General features: G+C 38.8%; 3 protein-coding genes across 9 annotated transcripts in view; 1 reads left to right on the forward strand and 2 right to left on the reverse strand.

Annotated features, from left to right (window-relative positions):
* IQCK (IQ motif containing K) overlaps positions 1-7,630 on the reverse strand; it is a 183,673-nt gene extending 176,043 nt beyond the window's left edge. For 5 of the 6 annotated variants that reach the window (XR_004754539.1, XR_004754541.1, XR_004754540.1 and 2 more), the window contains exons 1-4: positions 7,504-7,577; positions 5,899-5,954; positions 4,070-4,208; positions 2,098-2,195 (exon numbers count right to left, since the gene is read on the reverse strand). Coding sequence is in view for 2 of the 6 variants with exons in the window: in XM_035339203.1 (XP_035195094.1) it covers positions 2,098-2,195; positions 4,070-4,208; positions 5,899-5,954; positions 7,504-7,552 (342 nt within the window). In the remaining 4 variants the exon portion in view is untranslated. Of the gene's footprint in view, positions 1-2,097; positions 2,196-4,069; positions 4,209-5,898; positions 5,955-7,503 lie in introns of all 6 variants that reach the window. The other variant, XM_035339202.1, reaches the window with a different exon arrangement.
* Positions 7,538-17,516, forward strand: KNOP1 (lysine rich nucleolar protein 1). The gene is made up of 5 exons (XM_035339173.1): positions 7,538-7,667; positions 8,658-10,005; positions 13,914-13,982; positions 14,485-14,562; positions 16,922-17,516. The coding sequence occupies exons 1-5, from the start codon at positions 7,654-7,656 to the stop codon at positions 17,231-17,233; spliced, it is 1,821 nt and encodes a 606-aa protein (XP_035195064.1). The 5' UTR covers positions 7,538-7,653; the 3' UTR covers positions 17,234-17,516.
* Positions 17,517-20,361: 2,845 nt separating this feature from the next.
* The window catches only part of VPS35L (VPS35 endosomal protein sorting factor like), a 55,423-nt gene continuing 54,612 nt past the window's right edge, over positions 20,362-21,172 (reverse strand). For both annotated transcript variants that reach the window (XM_035339159.1, XM_035339160.1), the window contains exon 31: positions 20,362-21,127. In XM_035339159.1, the coding sequence (XP_035195050.1) occupies positions 21,029-21,127 (99 nt within the window). In that variant the 3' untranslated portion in view covers positions 20,362-21,028. The remainder of the gene's footprint in view (positions 21,128-21,172) is intronic.

Below are 21,172 nucleotides of genomic sequence, written 5' to 3' on the forward strand. Positions count from 1 at the left end.
GTCAGATAAGGAAACAGTGTCCAAGCACAAATACCTGGACAGTAATGGAAAAGAACACAAATATTCACTTACATGGCAAGCATCAAGAGCTATTGTTTTACTAGTTATTGTTCAAAAGGAGGAGGAAATGATGTCATGGTTGAAAATGATCATCGGACATAAACTTGCTTTCCTAAACTTCCTTCACCAAGAGCCGTACATTTCTCCAAATTAAAACAAAAATCGGTCAGTGTCTTTTTGATAAGCTGTGCTATTTTTTATGAAGCATCTAGATATTATAAAAGAATTGCTTAAACTTCACATTCGATTTTTTTGTTTGTTTACTATAAAGCAACACAGAAATGTACAAAAATCTATTTTGAGAACAGATACTTTCTAACCTATAGACCACTGAAACTCTGCAAAATATTTCTGATTAAAAATAGACAAAGTAATCTGAGCTTTGTGCTGAGTTTGAAAACTAAAGTATTTCTAAGAATTTTCATATTTTGTATTAAGTGCTGGTTTACTGCTTTCAAAAATATGCAAGATCTCTTTAGGACAGTATTTTAAGCCAGCTTGAAGACTTCCCTTTTTTGTTAAAGGAGACCTGCTTTCTTAAAAAATAATAATAATAATAAAATCACTATAAATTTAATTAAAAGTGTGATGAATAATATATATGTTCAATCAAATTTGTTCTAGGCCAGATAATGTAAGTGCGATGGCAGGAATAATGTACAGAGATGTCATGCCATAATGGCATGTAGGTGAACCACTTTCCTGTTTCACCTGTACTAATCACAAATTATAAATAGATAAACAATCCTCTATAAACCAATCAGCTTATAGACACAAATCTTGTGAAGACTAAGCAAAAATGGAAATAACATACTTTTATTAAAAATATAGAATTGGATTTGAAATGCAAGTTTGAGGTGTTCATTCTAGCATGGTAAGTGAATTTTGGTAAGTGAACTTGTGACTTTTTTGCTGTGCCAAGCACATGTAAGTCAGTGTCAACTGTATATATGCCATCTTTACAAGTTCTTCCATGATGTCTATTGCCATATATATAATCCTGTAACAGGAATACACCAGTAGTTAGAGCAGAGGTAGATTGAGACCTAAGATGATTAGTAACCCACACAAAATCATCGTCACATAGCTTTCATTTTGATCTATAACCCCAACAGCACAGACTGTTTTCCTCACGTATGCATCATGTACAAAAAGGGAGATACTTTCATTGTCAATTTTATTAATTGCTCTTTATATTATGAAGCAAGTAAGACAAGGTTCAGGTGCAAGCATAAAAATATAGAGGAGCAAAGCCTTACAATGAAAAGTGTTCATGACAAGCAGAAAGTAGGAAAGAAATAATAATTAAAAAAATACTTTCACAGTTGGAGAAAATAGTTGAAATGATGCAAACCCCACAACTCCCAGTTCCTAATCTATCACTGAGTTAAGCTATACTGATACAGTGAGCTTTATCTTGCACCAGTTCTCACGTATTTTTAAGCATTCCCAACACACAATTAAGAATGTCTCTCTAGATACGTTTACACACACACACAAATTTGTAAATACATATAGAAGACAAAGATTTTTTTTAAAAGTACAATTTGTATAAGCTCATTAATGGTGCTCTGCTTTCCACTGAAATAGAGTTTATACAGAATTATAAAGCAAAAATAGAAAATACACATATCTTAGGATGTTAGACCAGAAAAAAATAACACAGTTCATTTCATTACTCATTTAAGTAAAATTCAAGTTCTTTACATCACCCGCATATGAGTGACATGTACAAGTCTGAAAGGAAGCCTGTTTGGAATATTACACTACTTACGCTAGATGTAACTGAATATTTAAGGAGAATTAGGTGCAAGCTAGAGATTGGCATAATGACCAAGTGTGGTGAGTATGAAATCTGTTCTCAATTAACAGACAAAAGAACATTCCAGGCTAGCAAGATCCAAAAGAACTCATGATATATTATTTCATATTATTGTCATTGATTTTCTTGTAAAAGACTAAATAAAGAAATACAGCCTGTGAAATAAAATGCTGTGACTTCCTGACAGTGATCTGAACTGAAAACTAAGAACTAACCTCAAAACACTTTTCCTTCTGTGCCCGATGTAGAAGTTCAGCCAGTCCAGGTAAGAGCACTGGAAAGATGTAACACTCTAAGTATTCTCGAGGAGAACCTGAGCAAAACAGCACAGCTGTCACTTACAGGGAAGCACTTAGATATCACAAGACAAACATTAGATAGCATAAATCAAGTATCAGTCATTTTATCAATACCATTGCAGCTTGAACTAAGCACAGATTCTTTCAGTTTAGATACAGCCACAGATCTGTCTTCCCTTTCCTTCAGCCAAGAACATGTAAACTTGAGTAAATTTCAAACCAAAGGTGCATCAACACTTCAAACTATGGTGTGCCTCAGAGATGTCAGACTAGTTTTAAATGAGTAAACTCAGATGCCAGAAGCAGCTTAGCACAGAAAATGAGGAGCAACATGGACTAATCTATCCTGACAGGAAGAAAAGGAAATGAGCCTATGTTCAACTCAGTGCCATTACAGCTAGACCTCTGTGGGTATCCATACTCATGCCCTTTACAATCTGCAGTAATACAGGTGGTTGTAAAACTCACTTTCTAGATAGAGGGGAAAAAAGGTTGTATTTTAGTGGTGCTGTGACTTCTTTCTCATAACTACTTCCTACTTGGCAGATCCTTCAGAAATTTGAACATTACTCCAATATACCCAATTTTGCCACAGTGAAAGGTCTGTCTAGGTTGGCATCTCTCGTTTGACTGCGTTGCCCTTACACCGACGTCTACTTTCCACGCTTCCTAAGTGCTCGTGCACATTGGCATCACTGAGTTCCATGCAAAAGAAGGCAGCTACAGTTGGCATCACAAAAACAAACAAATCAAACCAAACCAAAAAACAGTGGTGCTATTGTCCATGTTTGACATATAGGCTAATGGTTAAACGCTTCCCAAGAGACTCACGCTGTGTTTCTTTCTCAGCTTTTCCCCACATTCCCATCTTCGCTAACGAGTCCTTTCTCCATTGACTTATAAACTGGTTTAAATCTATCCCTCACAAGGAAAATACCACATGTGTAGGAACTGAAGTTTACTGGCCTGCGGGAACAGTGAGCATGTAGGAAGCTGTAAGAGTCATCCTCTCAGAAAGGTGAACAAAGCAGAATCTGTTAGGATCTCAGAGAAGCCGAGTTGGCTTACTGGCCTAAGCATTGTCCTCACCTTATAGTCAGACTGCCTGCCATTCAGTAAGTATTCAGGTTTTAGTGTACGCAGTAAAGATTAAGTCATGCAAGTTTTCTCTTCTGGCAATGCACAGCTGAAATACTGAATTTCTTTCTCTGCTTCATACTTTTAATTGGTTCATATACTGCCAGAAAATGTTCATAATTGGAAGGACACTACATATACAAAACACTGCTTCTGAGTAGCAACAGGAATTCCTAATGGGCAAGAATGAATGGAAGAGATGAAACTCTGAATGAGAAAGTGATGGAAAAAGGTCAAGAAAAAAAAAAGACAAATGTAGGACTGAAATGCATAATAAAAGTGACATCACTACTTCATAAATTGATAAAAAAATGTTAAAAATGGAAGAACAAAACTTTAGAGCTGTTTCCAACTCAAATGTCTGATTTTGGGCAAAGATATTTTGAAAGCAGATTTCAGATTTAATTATCTGTTTAGTCTATTGATGCTAGTTTTTCATTATTAATTTAGAGGCAGAAATGTTTGTCTTTCTCTCATTTAAGTGGCCAAATAAAAAGTCAGTTTATCAGAAGAGAGCAGAACTACCTTAACAGCTAGACACTGTTACAGATTTCTAATGCACACCATCTCATTTGAGCTTTCTTCCACTGACAAAGAGCTCAAGCTGGCTCCCTGCATACAGACCAGTGCAAATTCCATTTCAGAAAAGGTATTGTAGCTGTTAACACTTTCAGTGCAACAAATGACAAATCCTTGCCAAATGCAAGAAAAATATTCACAGCAGAGTTCAAGATAACGCGCTCCTACTTACACATTTTGGGATCAGGTGGTTCTGGAAGGGGGGCTGCCTCGGGACTGGGAAGCAACTGTTGGACAACAGTATCAGCTGCAGGGGCTGAGTAAAATTGTTCCATCCGTAATGGCTGCAGCATTCCTGCTTCCAAAGACACCTGTTCAAGATAAATGTAAGATAAATGTAACCCATAAAAATACCCCAGTCAAACTGTAAAAAACACAGAACCAATTCAACAGGAAGAAATATAAAAAGTCATTCAGTTAAAACAAAATAGTTCTACTTTGTAAAGCAAATATTAAATTATTTCAGTATTTTCTGCATACTTAAAAAAATCACTTTTTTTGTAGTTTCCATTTCAATAAAAACATCCAAACCTAACAGAAAGTATGTGAATGTTTTTAAAAGAAGTTGTTGAGGTATCATAGTTTAAAAAATAATTTAGCTGTTGTAAAAAATTGTAATATTTGAAAATTAAAATTGGCAATGTTTCCTGAATAACTATTTTTCCATTCAGATGCTTAAATACTTGTTTCTATATTGTTCAGAAGTCATGACATGCACCTTTTAAAGAAAATAAACTTTCATTTTAAACAAAGCACAAGCAGACAAATTCAGAGCAGATGCAAATCCAAATCTTAAGTTTCCCCATGCAGAACCAATTATAGACACCATGAGAAAAGATAGTTCACCATTTTACTTCTGTTTTTAGGAGTGCAAGGACTGTTGCAGTGAGCCAGAGGAGTACTTTTAATAGACAGTGAACTGTAACTGTCACAGAAATTCAGATACCTCCTATTATACCCAAGAATGCACTAGCATTACATTTGGTATGAAAACGTGTTGTGAAAACTATGTCATCAGGCCACCAAACTTATACTCTCTGCATGTCAATGACTGCCATATCCCATACGTTAGCATATACAAAGCTCATAAAATGATCCTTTTGGAAATTAAAAAAAAGTACACATAAACATAAAAAGATATACTATTACATTTTGACATTAAATGCACAAATATATCAATAAATTATGCCCAGACTAATAAATGTCCCAGAGTTCACCATTCCAATTTAATAATGTCCTGTAATGAAACTCGTTTCACTTAGGGAAACAGGATACATTATATAAAGGTCTAAACCTACCAACTGTCAGACAACACAAACTACAAGGTCTTGATTTTTAAAATAACAAAATAACCTAAGTGCAGTGTAATAACATAAAACATCTAAAAGATACCTAGTTTAAATGATATGTGATGCTCAAAATAACTAATTTTGCTGCTCATAGAAATGCTGGGGACAAAGAGATAAATGGGTTTCTCCTTCTTAAGTTACATACTGCTTCTGTCTGCCAAACAAGTTTTCCTAGACTGATTTTACTTGGTCAAAATTAGACTTCAAACAAGTGTGATCAAGTTTAATTCTGCTGAGTTCTGTGTCCACATCTAAGTGCCCTATTATGTATGTGAAACTGGAGCATTAACTCCTTCGCTGTGCTTACTCCTTTTTTGCATATTTCACAACTCAGTCTGCTTGCGACACCACCAGAAAGAGATCCTTGCATACTTCTGACTCCTGCCTGCAAAGCAGACAGTTGTAGCAAAAAGACAGTGAGCTGTACAAACCAAACACAGCTGGTAATCTAATTTTAGGACCGCAGTACCCAAGTTGCTTTAAATAAAAGCAATGATTTGGAGTATTGCATTTGTTAATTCACAAAACTTGTTTACAAAATGTAGTTTTGTTTTCATTTTATGAATAAGACTACTCTGGGGGTACCTAATTTTCCCATTTAGTTATTTAAAATATGAAGCCTTATGAACATTTTTAATAGAACTATACTCACAGATTGTTGTTTTGATTCAGGAATATCTGGAAACGGAGGCTGTTCTGCTTCATACTCTGAGTAAAAAGAAGTACAGCATTTGTCCAAAAGACTTTAAATACACTTATTTTTATTCTAAATAAGTTTTACTTTCTAGAGGTATTTATTCTAGTTTAAAACAATAAAAAACAGTATTTTTTTAATAGGGAATCTGTGTTTAAACAAGGGAGAACTTTAAAGCCTCTTGTCTTGGCTTTAATTCAAGTTCAAGGTTCTAAGTGATAAAATAACCTGCTATTGGGAAAAAAGATTTTTGATCAAAATAATAATTTAGGATCTTTTAATGAAAGCAAAATGCAGATGCTTTCACGGCATTAACCATTGGTTTTACTAGTATATAGTACTGCTTTTCAACTTCATCTATAAGCACTTAAATCCCCAGGACATTGCTAAGTTCTACTATCTCCACTTGCAAAAAATAATGCAAAAGCAGTACTCAACCCACTTGGATTAGAGTGAATCAGGATAAGAACAGAGAAGGACAGTGGACCTGATATGAAAAACAAACAAACAAACAAACACAAAAAACACATACACACACATAAAAAAACACCATATAGATTACACAAAAACAGAAGACAGGAGACTTACAGGCAAAACCAGCAGGTTTACCATTCCACCATTTTAATCATGAGATTTACTGGCATCATCCCTTCTGTAGGTAGTACAGATGCCTTAGCTGTGTCACATTAGAATATGCAACTTTATTCCTACATTATAAATGGCCATTTTTACGTGAAGTACCTACTTTAAAGCACTGCAAAGCACTAAGGAAGAAAACATCATTTGGATACCACAGAACAATGGAGCTGGAGTCTCGCTCAGCTCCTGAACATTCTCAGTCACCTCAGATTTGGGGGAACGACCAAGACTGCTTTTAGAGTCCAGAGGTAATAATGTAAGTTTTGCCTTTGCTGAATAGAAATGATAATAGCAATAATCCTGTCGCCTCTCTTGCTTTCCCAAGGCAATAATCTAACTCCCTTGCCACCACAAGGCACAGGACTGGATTCATTTGTGGAACAGATTACCGCCTCGCCAAACAGAAGCAATGCTGTTATTGCTTCCTTAGGCCTGCACTAATATTTTCAGCCCTACAGGCAGCACAGGACAGAAGCAGGCACAAAGATTAAGTTTCTAAAAGATGTTGGCCATCAAAGTAACGTTAACGCTCCTGAGTAAAAACACATTTGAACTTGCTCTCAGCTGCCAGAAGAGGCTTTGTGGGGCAGGAGAGAATTTAGCAGAAAGGTTTTTTTGAGGCTGGAGAGAGTTTAGCAGAGTTTTTGTTTGTTTGTTTGTTTTCAAGGCCGGACAGAATTCAGCAGAAGGGCATCCTGAGGCCAGGGGCTGCCTGCCCGGGGCCGGCTCTGCTGCCCTGCCCTTCAGCAGAGCTCGGGACCGGCCTCAGGGAGCCCGTCCCTGCCCCTGCCGCCGGGATGCGGCCGCGGGGAGCCCGAGGGCGCCCTCCGCGCTACGGAGCCGAGCCGAGCCGGTGCGGCCGCCCAGCGGGACACCGTAACGCAGCGGGCAGGCCCGGCTGCGAGGGGCAGGCGCGGCGCCCACCTGCGCACAGCTGCTGCCACAGGCCTAGCGGCCGCCCGCCCGCCGCCATGCCGCGCTGTGTCGCCACGGCAACCGTGCCGCCATTACCCGGGGCAGGAGGCGGCCCCGGCCCCGGCCCCCGTTCCCCTTCCGGGGCGGCGGGCGCTGTACATGGGCCGCGGCAGGTAAGCGGTGGCCTCCGCTGCCGGGAGCAAGCCACTCCGGCCCGAGGGCTCCTCTGTGCCTGCGGGGCGTGCGAGGGGCTCGGAGGGGAGCAGGGGAGGCTTGAAGCCGCCCAAAACGGGGAGCTGGAGGCGGTTTAGCCGCCCCCCGCGCTGGGAAGCACGCGGTGTCTGGGGATGGATCAATTAAAATGGGGTTAGGCAGCCGGGATGTGCCCCGGCCCCTTCGCGGGGCTGCTGGGGGTGTGGGAGGGCCCCGGAGCACACAGGGGTGCGGTGCTCCCCTCGGGAACCGGGTCGTTAAAAGAGCTCGACTAGGAGCACCTAAAGAAATCATCTGGATTAATTATTGGTTAAAAGATGGGAGCCAAAGCAGGCATAAATAGGTTTCTCAGCAAAGGGAGGGAGTGTTGCACGTGGGTCCCAAGGGCTTTGTTCCAACCTGTTCGTAGGTGTAAGTGTCCCGAGAAAGGAACTGGATAGCAAGGACGTGGAGCTGCAGGCAGGAGCAAATTCCAGGTGATGGCTGAAGTGCCTTAAAAGAGTCCTGTGGTAATAAGTGGGAGATGAAGTGACGAGAAATTCAACACGTAAATGAAAGGTCATACCTGTGTGGAAATCCACCTTCACTATACTTACTGATTGATTTTATAGATATGTATGTATCTTGTTAGGAAGGATTTCTGGAGTGTAGATATTTCTGTGAAAATGTCATGCTCAGGAGCTGTCAAAAAGACAAATAGAAAGTTAACAAAACTAACTAGGGCATCACTAACAGAAAAAGTCACCCCTTCACCACTCCAGTAACTACAGTTTCAGTGCTGCTGACAGTTCTGGTTCTTTCCATTGCAGAAAGCAGATTGTCCTTGACACTTTTTTGCAGGTTTGCAGTCAGAGGTACTGAATGCTTTCTGAATAAAGGAAGACCAAATAGGCTAGGATTTGCATCGTTATGTTGAAACTGTGCACTAACATCTTTATTTCATTTTTTAGAATGACAGTAAAGAGAAAGAAAAAACAAATTCATGAGGAACCTGCACAGAAAAATAAAAGAGTGAAACGTAGTGGGAGCCAGACTATCAACACTGAGAAAGGTGTTCAGAGTGTCATTAAAGCAGGGGATGATGACTGGTTTGAGACAAAAACAAAGGCCAGGAAAAAGGAAAGTTTAAAAGAAGATGAATGTTTAGGCCAATTAAATCTGAAGATGAAAAACAAAAAAAAGAAAGTTGGCTCTGAATTACCAAAAGAAACATGTTCAGAAAGCTTTGTGAATTTAGAAGACCATCTGGATTTAGAACAACAAGAGGAATCAGAAGAACAAATTAAAATTATCAAAAAGAAGAGAAAAAAAAATCGACGTCGTGCCTCCTCACTGGAGAGTAATCACAGTAGTGATGTGGAGCTTTCAAATCATTACACAGATGGTACTCAGGGAAATGAACTTTTTTTCAAAAAAAGCAGAAAGAATGTCACTTTGAATTTGAAATTGGATAGTGAAGTAACTAAGAAAAAAAAGAAGAAAGATGTTTTTTCTTTAGCATTAGAGGACATCCAGGACAATGAATATAAACATTCTAAAAAAGACTGTAAAAAAACAAACACACGCATTTTGGAAGAAAAAGCTTTTACTGATGAAAGTCATGGAACAGATATTACTCGGAGTGATGAGGAAGGTTGTATGAGAGGGAAGAAGAAGAAGAAGAAGAAAAAGAAATCTGACTCCTTTTTACATCTAGCAGGTAATCAGGAGATCTGTGGAGTTCATGATAGACCCATTGCATTAAGTGACTTCAGAAAAAGACAAAAAAAGGAAATTACATTCACAGATAAAGAGGAAGAAGACACTGCTGAGAACTCTGAAAGTATCAGAGAGACCAAGAAGAAGAAGAAAAACAACAAAAGCAAAGATGTTTTCTCCCTAATGTGTGAAGATAAGCAAGAAGTTGTGTCTGAGCAGAAAGAGCTGTCTGGAAAAAAATGCTGGAAGAATAACAAGGATAATAGTGAAGTAACCAAGAAGAAGAAAAAAAAGAAGATTCAAAAGGACAAGGAAACAACTTACTCAGAAGTTTCATTAAGTAATGACAATGCATCTAACAGCCAAAAAATTACGCTATTAGAAAACAACAAAAAGAACAAAGAGAGTGAAATGAAGCTAGCGGAATGCGTCACAGGGGACATTGTAGATACGGTATTATGTAATTCCAGTCACATGCTCTGTGACAAAAAAAGGAAAAAAAGGAAAAAAGTACCACAGGACTCTGCAGAAGAACAAGGTTCAAAAGCAAATATAAAAAAGAAAAAGATCAAAGGAGAAGACCTGGGAAATGAGGCATCGGTAAGTTGTAAAGAAGGTATCTGTGCACCCTCCTGCTAAGGAATTGAAAGCATCTTACATCATCAGTTCCCAATTTTGCAGGCTGTTCTGCCTGTTCAGACCCGTTGGTTACACTAAGATCAATGGGGGCCTCCTCTCGGTTTTTAGAAACAGTACACAGCATCAGATCATCTATTTCTTTTAGCACGTAATATTTGTGAAACATAGGAAAGTTATTTTTTATGCCCAGTGCTGTAGTAATTTAGTGTTTCAATTGTGAAAATGCAAAATGCATAAATCGCTTAACAGCAAGTAGTAGAACAGAAAGAATGCTGGTATATACAGTTACAGATGTTCTTGTCTCTTTCATTTGCTCTTTAAAAAGTGGTAACAATAATATAAAACAGGATTTTAATCCTATGTCATTTAACCAGAACAGGTAGGTAAAAGTGGTGGCATGAGTACCTCTAACTCTTAGGCAGACTTCTTTTCCTTGAGACTTTGCTGCTGTTGCTACTGGAACTGCATAGTGTTAAAAACCAAGGGGGAAATTTTAGCCAAACGTGTCATCTAACTTGGACTAAACTTAAGAGAAAATCCTAAATATAGAGTAGACCCAGAGCATTACTGTATAAGTTGTGATAGAAAACTACTAGGGAACAAACTAAACAAAAACTAGAACACAAATTCTTAATTTGAAGGGGAAAAAAACAACTATGCAGAACAAGAAATAAATAGATTTTAAGAACTGTGTAAATTTAACTCATGGTAAATGGAACCATATCCAGGCTGTTAAAGGAAATATCCAAGAATCTTTGAGTACTGCTATTTCTGTGGTGAAGTAAACATGGAGAGGAACTGATGAAATAATGGGGAGAACAGATCTGTTTGATGTATTTAAAAGATTAAAGATTTGAAATATAGGGGGTTCTTCAAAGTTTTTAAAATTTAGACTATCAAAATGTTTAGACTAGCAGATTTTTATTTATTTCTTTTACTTAGGTTTCTCCTTTTGACCTCTCAAAAGACAGGGTGGTTTTATTGCTGGGATATATCTTTTAATTAAATTTACATTGTCTTTTTGAGATGGTTGGACATTACTTGGATCCTTGCAGCTGCTCGTGTGTGGAGGCAAAATAAGTCTTACAATGATAAGTAACCTTCATGATGGTGCTATCCAGTTATAGAAAATGCAACAAATGCTCTGTAAACTACTGAGGAGAAAGGGTGATGCATACCTTGTTTCTCTTCCCCATATCAGCTCTGTACGTTATAAAAGCTGCTATAGAGAAATACTCAAGATTCCAAACTGTGTAATTTAATTTGTTCTAGAGAAATCTAGTTCCTGCCAGGCCAAAAGACACCACTGCAAATAAATGGCTGATGACATCAGTCTTGCATTTAATTGTGCCACAGTCCTGAACCATTTTCTAGGCTACACTTAATCACACACACTGCTGCATACCTTGAAAAATCCTCTGTTGGGCTTCTGCAGCAAGCAGAGTAGCAAGTTTATGAAGACGGTGTGGAATGCTACCCGCTTCATGTCAAAGATTCACGTTTTTCCCCATTGGATACCATTACAGGCAACTCAAAGTAAGGAGGCTGAGATAATCCAGAGAGAGAAAAAAGACAGTTAATACAAAACATGTCAGTTAATACAAAACGTACACAGCATTAACTCTAAGATTGCTGTATGCTAACATGGAAATTCTTGAGAAAAGTGAATGTGAATTGATTGCACACACAGTGAACTCATCACATGCTGTCGTCACTTCTCAGGCTGCGGTGTGCTAAACCTTGATAGTACAGAGCAGGTGGCGTTCAGTCCCTTTGTTAAAATATGAAAACAGAGCTGACAGCTTCTGAAAATGTTTTGCCAATAATTATTTGTCACTGTTAGCGCTCCCTCATTTTGCAGATGTAACCGCGCTGCCTGTAGACAACACGGGCAGCTTGTACAAGCACACTGGGCTACCAGTCTGGAGCCTGCGTGGGTGGGGAACATATGCTAGCCGTGGGCATCCAAGGCTCAGTCCTCTTTCACTGGAATGAATACTGCCACTGATGTCTGTGGGAACAGGCTGGGGTCTTGAACTTCTCAGTTTTTCTGTAGACATTAGAAGGAAATAACTGAGAGAGTGGACAAATACTGGTCCTTTTGGTTGGCAGGCATTGTGCTTGGGTGGTCATTCTGGCAAGGATATTACCACTGTGCTTGCACAAGATCTTCTCCCTTGTAAAAAAGCACTCCTTGCTTCACAGCAAAGGTGCTACCATGATGATGTCTGGCATGCCTTGAGTTTAAGAGACTTCATACTGTTAGGGAGTCCAAGGAGAATCAAATGACAAATACAACAAATGTATATCCAATGTTAAAGGGCCCAGTTTACTTTGAAATTTCCTTATTTTTTTGTCTGCAGCTAGCATAACCCTTCCATGTGTGAATATGTTCCCCTTCCAGGAGGTTTGAGGAAGAAGAGACCAGCACACCCCCAGACAGGGGTTTATTTTTGCCATTCAGTGACCTTCAGCAGGTCAAAAACATGCTGTGAATTAGCAAGGAAAGGGGCAAACCAGTCCTTCCTGCTTGTCTGCCACTTACCCTTCCAGCTAAAAAAAAAAAACGGTGCAGCTGTTTGCAGAATCTTGTCATGACAGTTTTCCTGCGTGTTTTAAGAGATCTGAAAAGACAGTACCAGGCCATCTAGAAGTTGTTCCCCCCCCCTTTTTTTTTTCAGTTGAGAGAGTGAGCTCTTGTCATTGCAGACAGTATTCTCATTTCTGTAAATGGATATACTTGTGTGTGTGAAATCAGTGTGTAAAAGGTAGCTTGGAAAATGAGGTAAATCATTCATGGCTTTAAATAAAACTATAAACCCTCAAAAAAGTAACAGCAGCTTCTGCTGACAGAAGTATGTTACAAATCTTTCCCTTGTCTTAATGTTCCCTGGCTATTTCATGCTTGGATTATTGTGTTAGCTGTATCAATAGATCTTCCCTTTGGCCGCTTTTTCCAGGCTGGTCTAAAGCTTATGGCTCTAATTTACCACTACCCTGAACTTAAAACTTACCCTATTACACTGGGTGCCCAACAATCTTACCCTTACTACAAATTTGGAAAAGAAAGACCAAGGGCAGTGATCTAAAAACTCCAGTCAGTAGGAGCACAAGCTGCTGTAGGGCTGCACTCTGTGGAAGTTACCAGTAACTGCTTGTGGATTTACCTCCTGCCATCCTGCCCATCCATTCCTGCTGTAGCTGCTCTGTCTCTAACATCAGGTTCCTGTTCCTCACTCTCAAACGTGGAACTAATGTGCTGTTTGCTGCCATTGTCAGGGAAAGTTTATGTATGTGTCATGCGTCTCCCCATACTCTCCAGACTGGAAGCTCCTTGGGGACCATCACCTATTCTGCATTTGTACAAGACAAGCACAAACCAGCTGCCTCTTGAGTGTTTTTGTTTGTTTATTTTGACCAGTGGCTAGTGGGATCGACATGATCCAAGCTTGTCACGTGCATTTAGAGGGGCCATGATCTTACACTGGTTTAATTTTTTTCTCCACTCCTTTCTGCCCCCTATTTCAATTTCAGCTCCTACAAAAGACTTTAATTTGAAAGAACCCTGTCTGTAAACATTACTGTATGTGCCAGTAATGTTGGCAGGTCCATTTTTATGTCTGAATTTAAAAAGTCCCTTTTTGCTTAAAAAAATAAAAAATCTGTTGTGAAAGTTTTCTCTGGGAGAAAATCCCTCCCCAAAAATGCACGGGTTTAGGTGGCACTTCCAGCTTAGTCTGACTATTGCTTCTGCCCCCCTAAGTAATACTGCTGCATTCCTTACTGTTTTTACTGTTTATTCTGCTATAAATTCTAATTAACAAGAATGGATAATAATATTTATACAAGTTTTTTTTCCCATTTTACAGGAAGATATGGATGATGTAACTATTGTGCAGGAAAAAAAAGGAAACTGTGATGAAGTTAATATAGACAAGGTATGCTTTGTATTAATTATGTGTGATTTAAAGCAAATAAGTATTTAATGTGTACCTAGAATTTGTAACAAAAAGGCTATTTTGTTGCTAGTCTATGCTAGTATGTCCCTAAGTAGAGCTTTACTTAAAATGTGCTTTACCTCTTATGGGTTAAATCCAAAATGTACAGCTCCAGTCAATGTCAGAAGCTTCTAAGTAGTTTATTTGGTTAAATACAGGTTGCTCTGCCTCTCATCACTATTGCCAGTTTCAGTGTAGCTGTTACCTGCAGTTAGAAGATTAAACATACCTGATACTACAAAACATCCATTTAAAATACCACAAGAAAAAGCATAGTTCTTAAGCTGCGTGTGAAAGGGGATCACATGCAACTTTTTTATTATCCTTGCAAAATACTGAAGATAAGTAGCTATCTTATTCTTCCCTCCTCTTTTTACTTTGAATTAAATTGTCATTAAACACACTGAAGGCAGTGACTTTCGTTGATTTTTCTGCATGCTAGGCGAGGCGGCAGGCTCTACAAGAAGAAATTGATAGAGAATCTGGAAAAACTAAAGTTTATGGTTCCAAAATGCAAACGGTATGTATGACTTTAGACCTTGATCTGATGGAAACAGCATCCCAGAGCAAGTTCCTGAAAAAAACACTGAAAATTGCAGTTTTCTGTATGCAGCTGATGCACGTGACTTGGCACAACAGTTTGATTGTAAATTTCAGGTCATGCTATAGAACGAATTACATGCTTGAATGTAAGGTCATGCTATGGAACGAATACTAAGGCAATCTGGGAGCTGACCAGTGAAACTCCAGTGTGAGTTGGAATTGTTCAGAGGTCAGATTCCCGTCATCAGTCCTCAAAAGCAGCATTTTCTCTGATTCCTCTGGAGAACTAGATACGGTGAATTGCTACAAAAACGTTTTCTGTTTACTGTGAAATATAAATGATTCTAGCCCATAGCTGTCACTGAATTTTATCTGAATTGCTATCTGGGAGAATTTGCAGACATTCGGAAATGAGGATGTACATGAAAAGGTGAAAGAGTGATAACTGATAACACGTCTCTGATATCTACAGGCAGCACTCTCCTAACTTCTACATCTTTCTTCCACCTTTTGTAAGATTATTCTTTGTTCTTGCATCCTACACAGCCTGCCTCCTGGCAGGTTTACCATACAATAATGTAGCTGTTCCAACAGTGTTCAGCAGAAGTAATATGATTCAGGAGGAGAGAAGGCTTTGCTAATGATTAAGTTGTCTGCAAAACTGTTGTTCAGGAGTGCCAGTTTGCCTAGAAAGTAAGATCTCAACAAAATCCCAGAAATAAGTCATGTACGTTCTTATGCAGTGGGAGGCAGATTGCTGTGAGCTGTGGAACTGCAACTATCTAATAGCCTCTGAAATCAATGAGGAAAAATTACTTTTTTGGCAGGAGATCCCATTTCTTTGGGCTAATCTATCATTGTTTATTAGCACATAGAAGAATACAAGCTCTGAAAACTAAATCATGAGCTTCACAAGGAGTGATCCTGAAATGCTGCAGCAAAAGTTGTGTGTAGTGTTTGCCCTCAGTTCACTTAAAATTACAGGGTTTGACAAGCCGTAATTATTTCTGCATCTGTGCAGATATCTGTCTCCCATTCCAAAGGGAGGCCTATTGTCTGCTTCTGTGTCACAGACCTGGGCTTATACAGCAACCTTTTTTTTTCTTTTATCAAAAGTATTATGGATAACTTTCTTTTATGAGAAGTATTCTGGCCTGTGATATTGAAGGATACTCCAGCCCTATATTTTTATAACTTATAAAACCTGCTACAGCTTGCCTGCAATATTGTGTAGCATGCTGTGTGTTGTGTTGGCTGTCTAGTGGAGAATGACTGTTTCATGCAAACTACAACTGTTCAGTTGGAAGGATTTCAGGCTCACATAAACACACCACTAGATTGATTTTTTCCTTTGACATAGCCAGATCAGTCTGCTTCATTAATGATCAAGTGTTCTTCCATTTAGTATCACCCCCAGTTTTAAGGAAAAAAGGGAGTGGCAGTTCTTGCCAAAAGTAGTTACAAATGACTGCATAGCTCCTAGATATAGTTCAGAAGTCAAATAAGATCCTTTAGTAATGAAGCATGGTCTTAGGTAAGCCAGAAGTTCATAAGTTTTCTAAATTGTACCCTGTATATTGGGTTATACACAAATACACAAGTGGTTGAATTCTGATTTTACTTGAATGTTACTTATAGTCTCAGAAAGGAGCCAGTATCTGCAGGCAAGAAAAAAATCCTGGAGTGAATTAGGTAAAGAATATAGTGAGAGGCAGAGTTATGGAAAGAGCAAACTGCAACGGAGGTGAGGTTTTAAGAGCGTTACATTCAGTCCTGTTGGAAGGGTATGCCTTCAGTTTTTGCACCCTTTCAGTATAATTGCTAAATAGGGGAACGAGAATGCAATTGTTCCTTAACGCATATGAGCCAGATGGAATACCATCTCTTAAACTAATACAACAAAATAGTACAGAAGCAACGGCTACCTCTGTAGGAAAATGAAAAGCTAACTGTGAAAGTGGGAAAAAGGTAAAACTTACACACACTTGTCTTAAAGTAAGAGAAATGATGGGGCAAGGTCTGGCACTCTGAGCTAGGGGAATGTTACCCAGAAAGCAGAAAAGTCAGGTTTTCTAAAGACAGAGAGAAGAGAGATTCTGAAAGTGCATTAAAGTGCATAGAGACACTAGATTAAATGAGCTGATATGCTAATGAAGATGCATCCATGCAGGGTTATGTCATTCTTTAATTACACCCTTCAAGATGTGAATGACTGCTTCCTAGCATTGTTAGCCCTGTCAGGTTCTGTGGCTGGTTGTGTTCTCACGGTGCACAGCTAGAAATTGTCTTCCTTACACAAGGTGGTATTTTAGTCTTCATCTTGTTTTGTTTCACAGGATACAAAGATTGGCCAGTGGAGTACAGCTGCTTTTCAAAGTTCTGAGCGAGGAATGAAGTTTCTTCGACTGATGGGTGGTTTTAAAAAGGGCTCTGCACCTACCCAAGATCTCTCAGCAACTACGAACAAACCAAACATGGCTCTGAATAAGGAAGGGGAGGAAAAATTACAGCAGGCTCTGAAGATGGAATTTGATAAAGCGATGGACTTGAAACAACATAGAAGAATCGGTCTTGGATTTCAACCTGCTGCCAACAAAAAAGTGTACATAGACAAATACAAATCTAGATCTATAAAATTTGAAGATTAGAACTCTGCAGCAATAAAAGGAAGGAAAATTCAATGGGTAAATTTCACTTTCCACATTTTTTTTTACTTGAAATAAAATTTGAAATGTTCAACAAATTTGACATGAGGCCTTTTTAGTACAAGTTTTCAGCTGAATGCTCCAGATTATGTGGAGCTTGGTCCTCACTTGAGCTCAACAGTAAGTTTTTGAAACCTTTACAATATTTTCTTCAGTCAAGAGGCAGCCTCCTCAAAGACTGGAGATATGTATGTGGACAATGCCAACAAAAAGTTGAACTTTTTTTTTTTTTAAAAAAATGCTGATTTCATGGGATTATTTTTAGCCGCATCTTAGTGATTCAGCAGAATTTTAGCATTCTGTAAAATCTTCACATTCTTACACTCAAGGAGTGGTTCAAAGTGATGGTTTCTTACTTTGAAGAAACACTACCGGTATGCCTACAAATTTGACCAGGGGAAACCTAACTCTGAAAGTGGTTTCTTAAATATTAGTATCTTCAATATAATAACAAATGCTGTTGAACGTCCTGTTTAACTGTGCAGTTTGATTTTCAAGAAGCAGCTGTTACTTGTAAATAGAGCTAAATGCTTTATGGATAGCAGCACCAAATATGTGGATCTAGACTTTCTGAATTATAGAAAGCAAGGTAATTTTAATAATGTGCTTATTGAGTCCAGTATAAATCAGTTTGAATGAGATTTCTAACCTTCAGACTTCCAAACAACCTGCACTCTGACTTTAAGAGTACAAAGTATGAGAGTGCATTTGTGTATGTTGTGTTCAGAACTTTAGGGTCCAAAGCAGTCTATCAGTATCTTGTGGGAAGTTACAGAGATAGTGGAAAGCTGTCACATATTTTGTCGCTGTCTGTGCCATCTGTTATAGGAGATTGTGTTCTCTAAGTTTTGGAGTAGTTCTAGTTGTTGAGCAGGACCAGGTGACTATCTCATGTCTATTCCTGCTGTAGTAATAGTGGCCTCCTTGCAGGGGAACCCTGCTATGCCCCAGCTCAGGTTATTCTCTCTAGTTACCCAGCTCACTGTTTTCCTGCAGTTACCTATTCTTTTTCATAAGATCATGCCTACTAATCTGCTAATTTTCTTGTTCTAAAGCAACCTTTCCTTCCACAATGGCCTTTTCAATTGGACTGCTCTACCTGAAAGCAGCTGACTCCTGGGAGAAAATACAAACAAAACAAACAGCGCTTGTTCCAGTGTGGTTTGGGCACTGGATTTTTATTTCCCTAAAGAGAAATTAAAAATCACACAGAGGCTCCAGCATAAGCAGTTACCATGAATTCTTTCCCATACCTGGGAAGGAGATGCTGAACCACTTCCTACAACAGGCTTGGCTTCGAGGAAACCATCACCTTTAAAGCGTTATTTAAAACCACCACTACAGCAGCATGAGCCTGATTTGCACTGATGCTTCTCAAAGCTGGGTGACTGGCATCAGCCAGCCTTTCCAGGCTTCAGCTGTTGCTTTGCCTCAAGTAGTGGAGGCTCTTTTCTGATTTAAGACAAATGCTGAATTCAGGCCCTCAACTGCTTGCCTAGCAAAGAAATAGTTATAAAGGAACAGGTAGGAAAACTTCAACGAATTACTTCCTTTGAGAAGAGTGGGATGGGAGAGCACGTACAGATTTCTGTTGCAGCACCAGTCTTGGATATGTAGTGACTGGTCTTCTTGCATTGCCACCAATGAAGATGCTGAAGGTGGTGATAGTCCTGGACTTGCCTTTGGAGAGGATTTCTTTCCCTCCTCTGGGATCATATCACGTATAAGTGCGTTGCTCAACTTTTTGGCACCTTGCTCTTGATAACATTGTGCATGTAAAAACATCATACTTTGAAAGACAAGACAGACATCTGGGGAAAAATAACTCTGTTCAAGCAGTCAAACTTGCTTTAGTCTGCATATTTAATATATACAGAAGATCATCTATAGTGAGTGGAGTGCTTTAACTAAAATTAATTTTGCTCTCACATGGAAGTAAGCCAAAAGCCGTTGATTAGAGCGGCAGTGTTAGCTTCTAAGCTAGATGTTTTGAGTTTTCTCCTGATAACTAGAGCCTTCTGGATGTCATTGAGCTATTTTTGCACCAATAAAAACATCAGTAAACATTTTAAAGCATTTCTCATGGCAGTCTTACATCAATAAATGAAGTTATACTGTGCTCAAAAGACAACAGGCAAAAATTGGTGTCTGTATGGCGAAAAGGAACAGCTGGGCCATTTGTAAGCCTGCCATAAGAGTTCCCATTCTACAAAATCTCCATACTGGGTTTGTAGCAGGACATTTGCCCCGGAGAACAATTTCTGCCATACAGCTGCTTCTCAGTGTGACCCACCTGGCTGTTCAGACAGCTCACAGTTTAATACCACTTACCCAGTTTGTGGGTTAAGTTCAACAGGAAGAATCAGGCACGTGCTGTTGAAGGTTGTTTTGTGCATCTGCAGCAAGAAGGAAAGCGAAGTTAAACTGAGGCATGATGATACATGCAGTACTGCCATATAGTGCACGTGTGTGCACTATACTGAATTATCTAAGGAAAGCCAGTATAATTAAGATGGACACTACAAGTTGGAAAGGTTCTCTACCGAGCTGATACTACTTCATAATTATCTCATGTTTCTGCAATTTTACTCTGCATATATATGGATACACATATATATAATTTGTACAAGACTACGTTACCAGAGGGTATTAGTTCAGTTCCTTACAACCTGAACACAAAATGCTTATTATATATGTACCTTGCTTCAGTAGCCACTGAAGAGATGAAAACCATACAGAAAGAACGATGTAGTAATTTGGGTGGTATTTATTAACAGCCTGCTAACTCCTTGAATATATGGTTCTAGCAAAATTGATTATATGTTTAACCTTAACAAAATAAAACATTTTTGTGCAAATATACATCTCAATACATATGACTTAGCTCATTAAAAATACTTACCACTAAGCAGAAGTAGCAATAGATGCAAGATCTCAGCACAATTCCTTACCATGGGGCAGAAGAGGCGAGAGTGGAATTTATTAGGAATAAAAGCAGTACATACAGCTAAAATAAGAAGGGTAAGGTGATAAATTTGTATACACAAAGAAACTCCCCCAGAACAGACAGGTAAGCTGCAAATTGTTTTATTCCATGATACAGTGTACTGGAGAACATGGAGTACTTTGCATACATTTCCATTTTCCTTTGCAAACAGCATTTAAAGATTTCCCTCCATTTTACAAAACACCACTGAACTAAAATGAAAGCATAAACATGTCTGTGAAAATGTATGGTAGAAATTAGAACAGTAACATCTCAGCCATTTTTCTCTTTTACTGGAACTGACCAAACAAATGTTGGCAGCATCCCAAAGCAGAAAGATGTCTTAGTAGGATTACTATATTGAAATACTGTTTTCTACACGGGAGAAAGACTATTCTGCAAGCAGGATGAAGTTTGGAGGCTGTGAATTGATCCGTGCAGATTATCTTCTTCCTTTGTCACTAAAATGACAACAGATTAGATTTGGAAAGGCTTTTGCAACCACAGAGGTTCAAAGTACCCTTTACTGAATCTAAATCGGATTTAAAATGAGTATATAATGGCAGATCTGGAAACAAATTCAGACTAAATTATTGCACTCAGAACAGTTTTACCTGTGTCCAAGTAAATCTGTCACACTGAGTAGAATTAAAATACACCAAACTCCAGTCAAAAAAAACAGAAGAATCAGTGATTTATAGCCTTGGCTACATGCTCACTTAACATATGACTCCTTGGAAAAGAGGCATTCATCAGGTTCTGGACTGCAGAGGAAGCCGAAGAGCCAAGTCTGCAAAGTGACTCATCTCAGGTTGTTTGCTCCGTCTCCTGATGTATTCTAGCGTTTTTACCTGGGTATGAAAAGAAAGGCACTTTGAGATTTTGTGTGTCTTCTT

The sequence above is a fragment of the Oxyura jamaicensis genome, chromosome 14 (genome assembly GCF_011077185.1).
Source record: "Oxyura jamaicensis isolate SHBP4307 breed ruddy duck chromosome 14, BPBGC_Ojam_1.0, whole genome shotgun sequence".
NCBI classification, from domain to species: Eukaryota; Metazoa; Chordata; class Aves; order Anseriformes; family Anatidae; genus Oxyura; species Oxyura jamaicensis.

Bases quoted from the DNA above. Each gene is read 5' to 3' on its own strand.
- KNOP1 (XM_035339173.1), top strand. The intron at 10,006-13,913 runs GTAAGTTGTAAA...CCCATTTTACAG, and splicing joins ACCTGGGAAATGAGGCATCG to GAAGATATGGATGATGTAAC. The intron at 14,563-16,921 runs GTATGTATGACT...TTTGTTTCACAG, and splicing joins ATGGTTCCAAAATGCAAACG to GATACAAAGATTGGCCAGTG.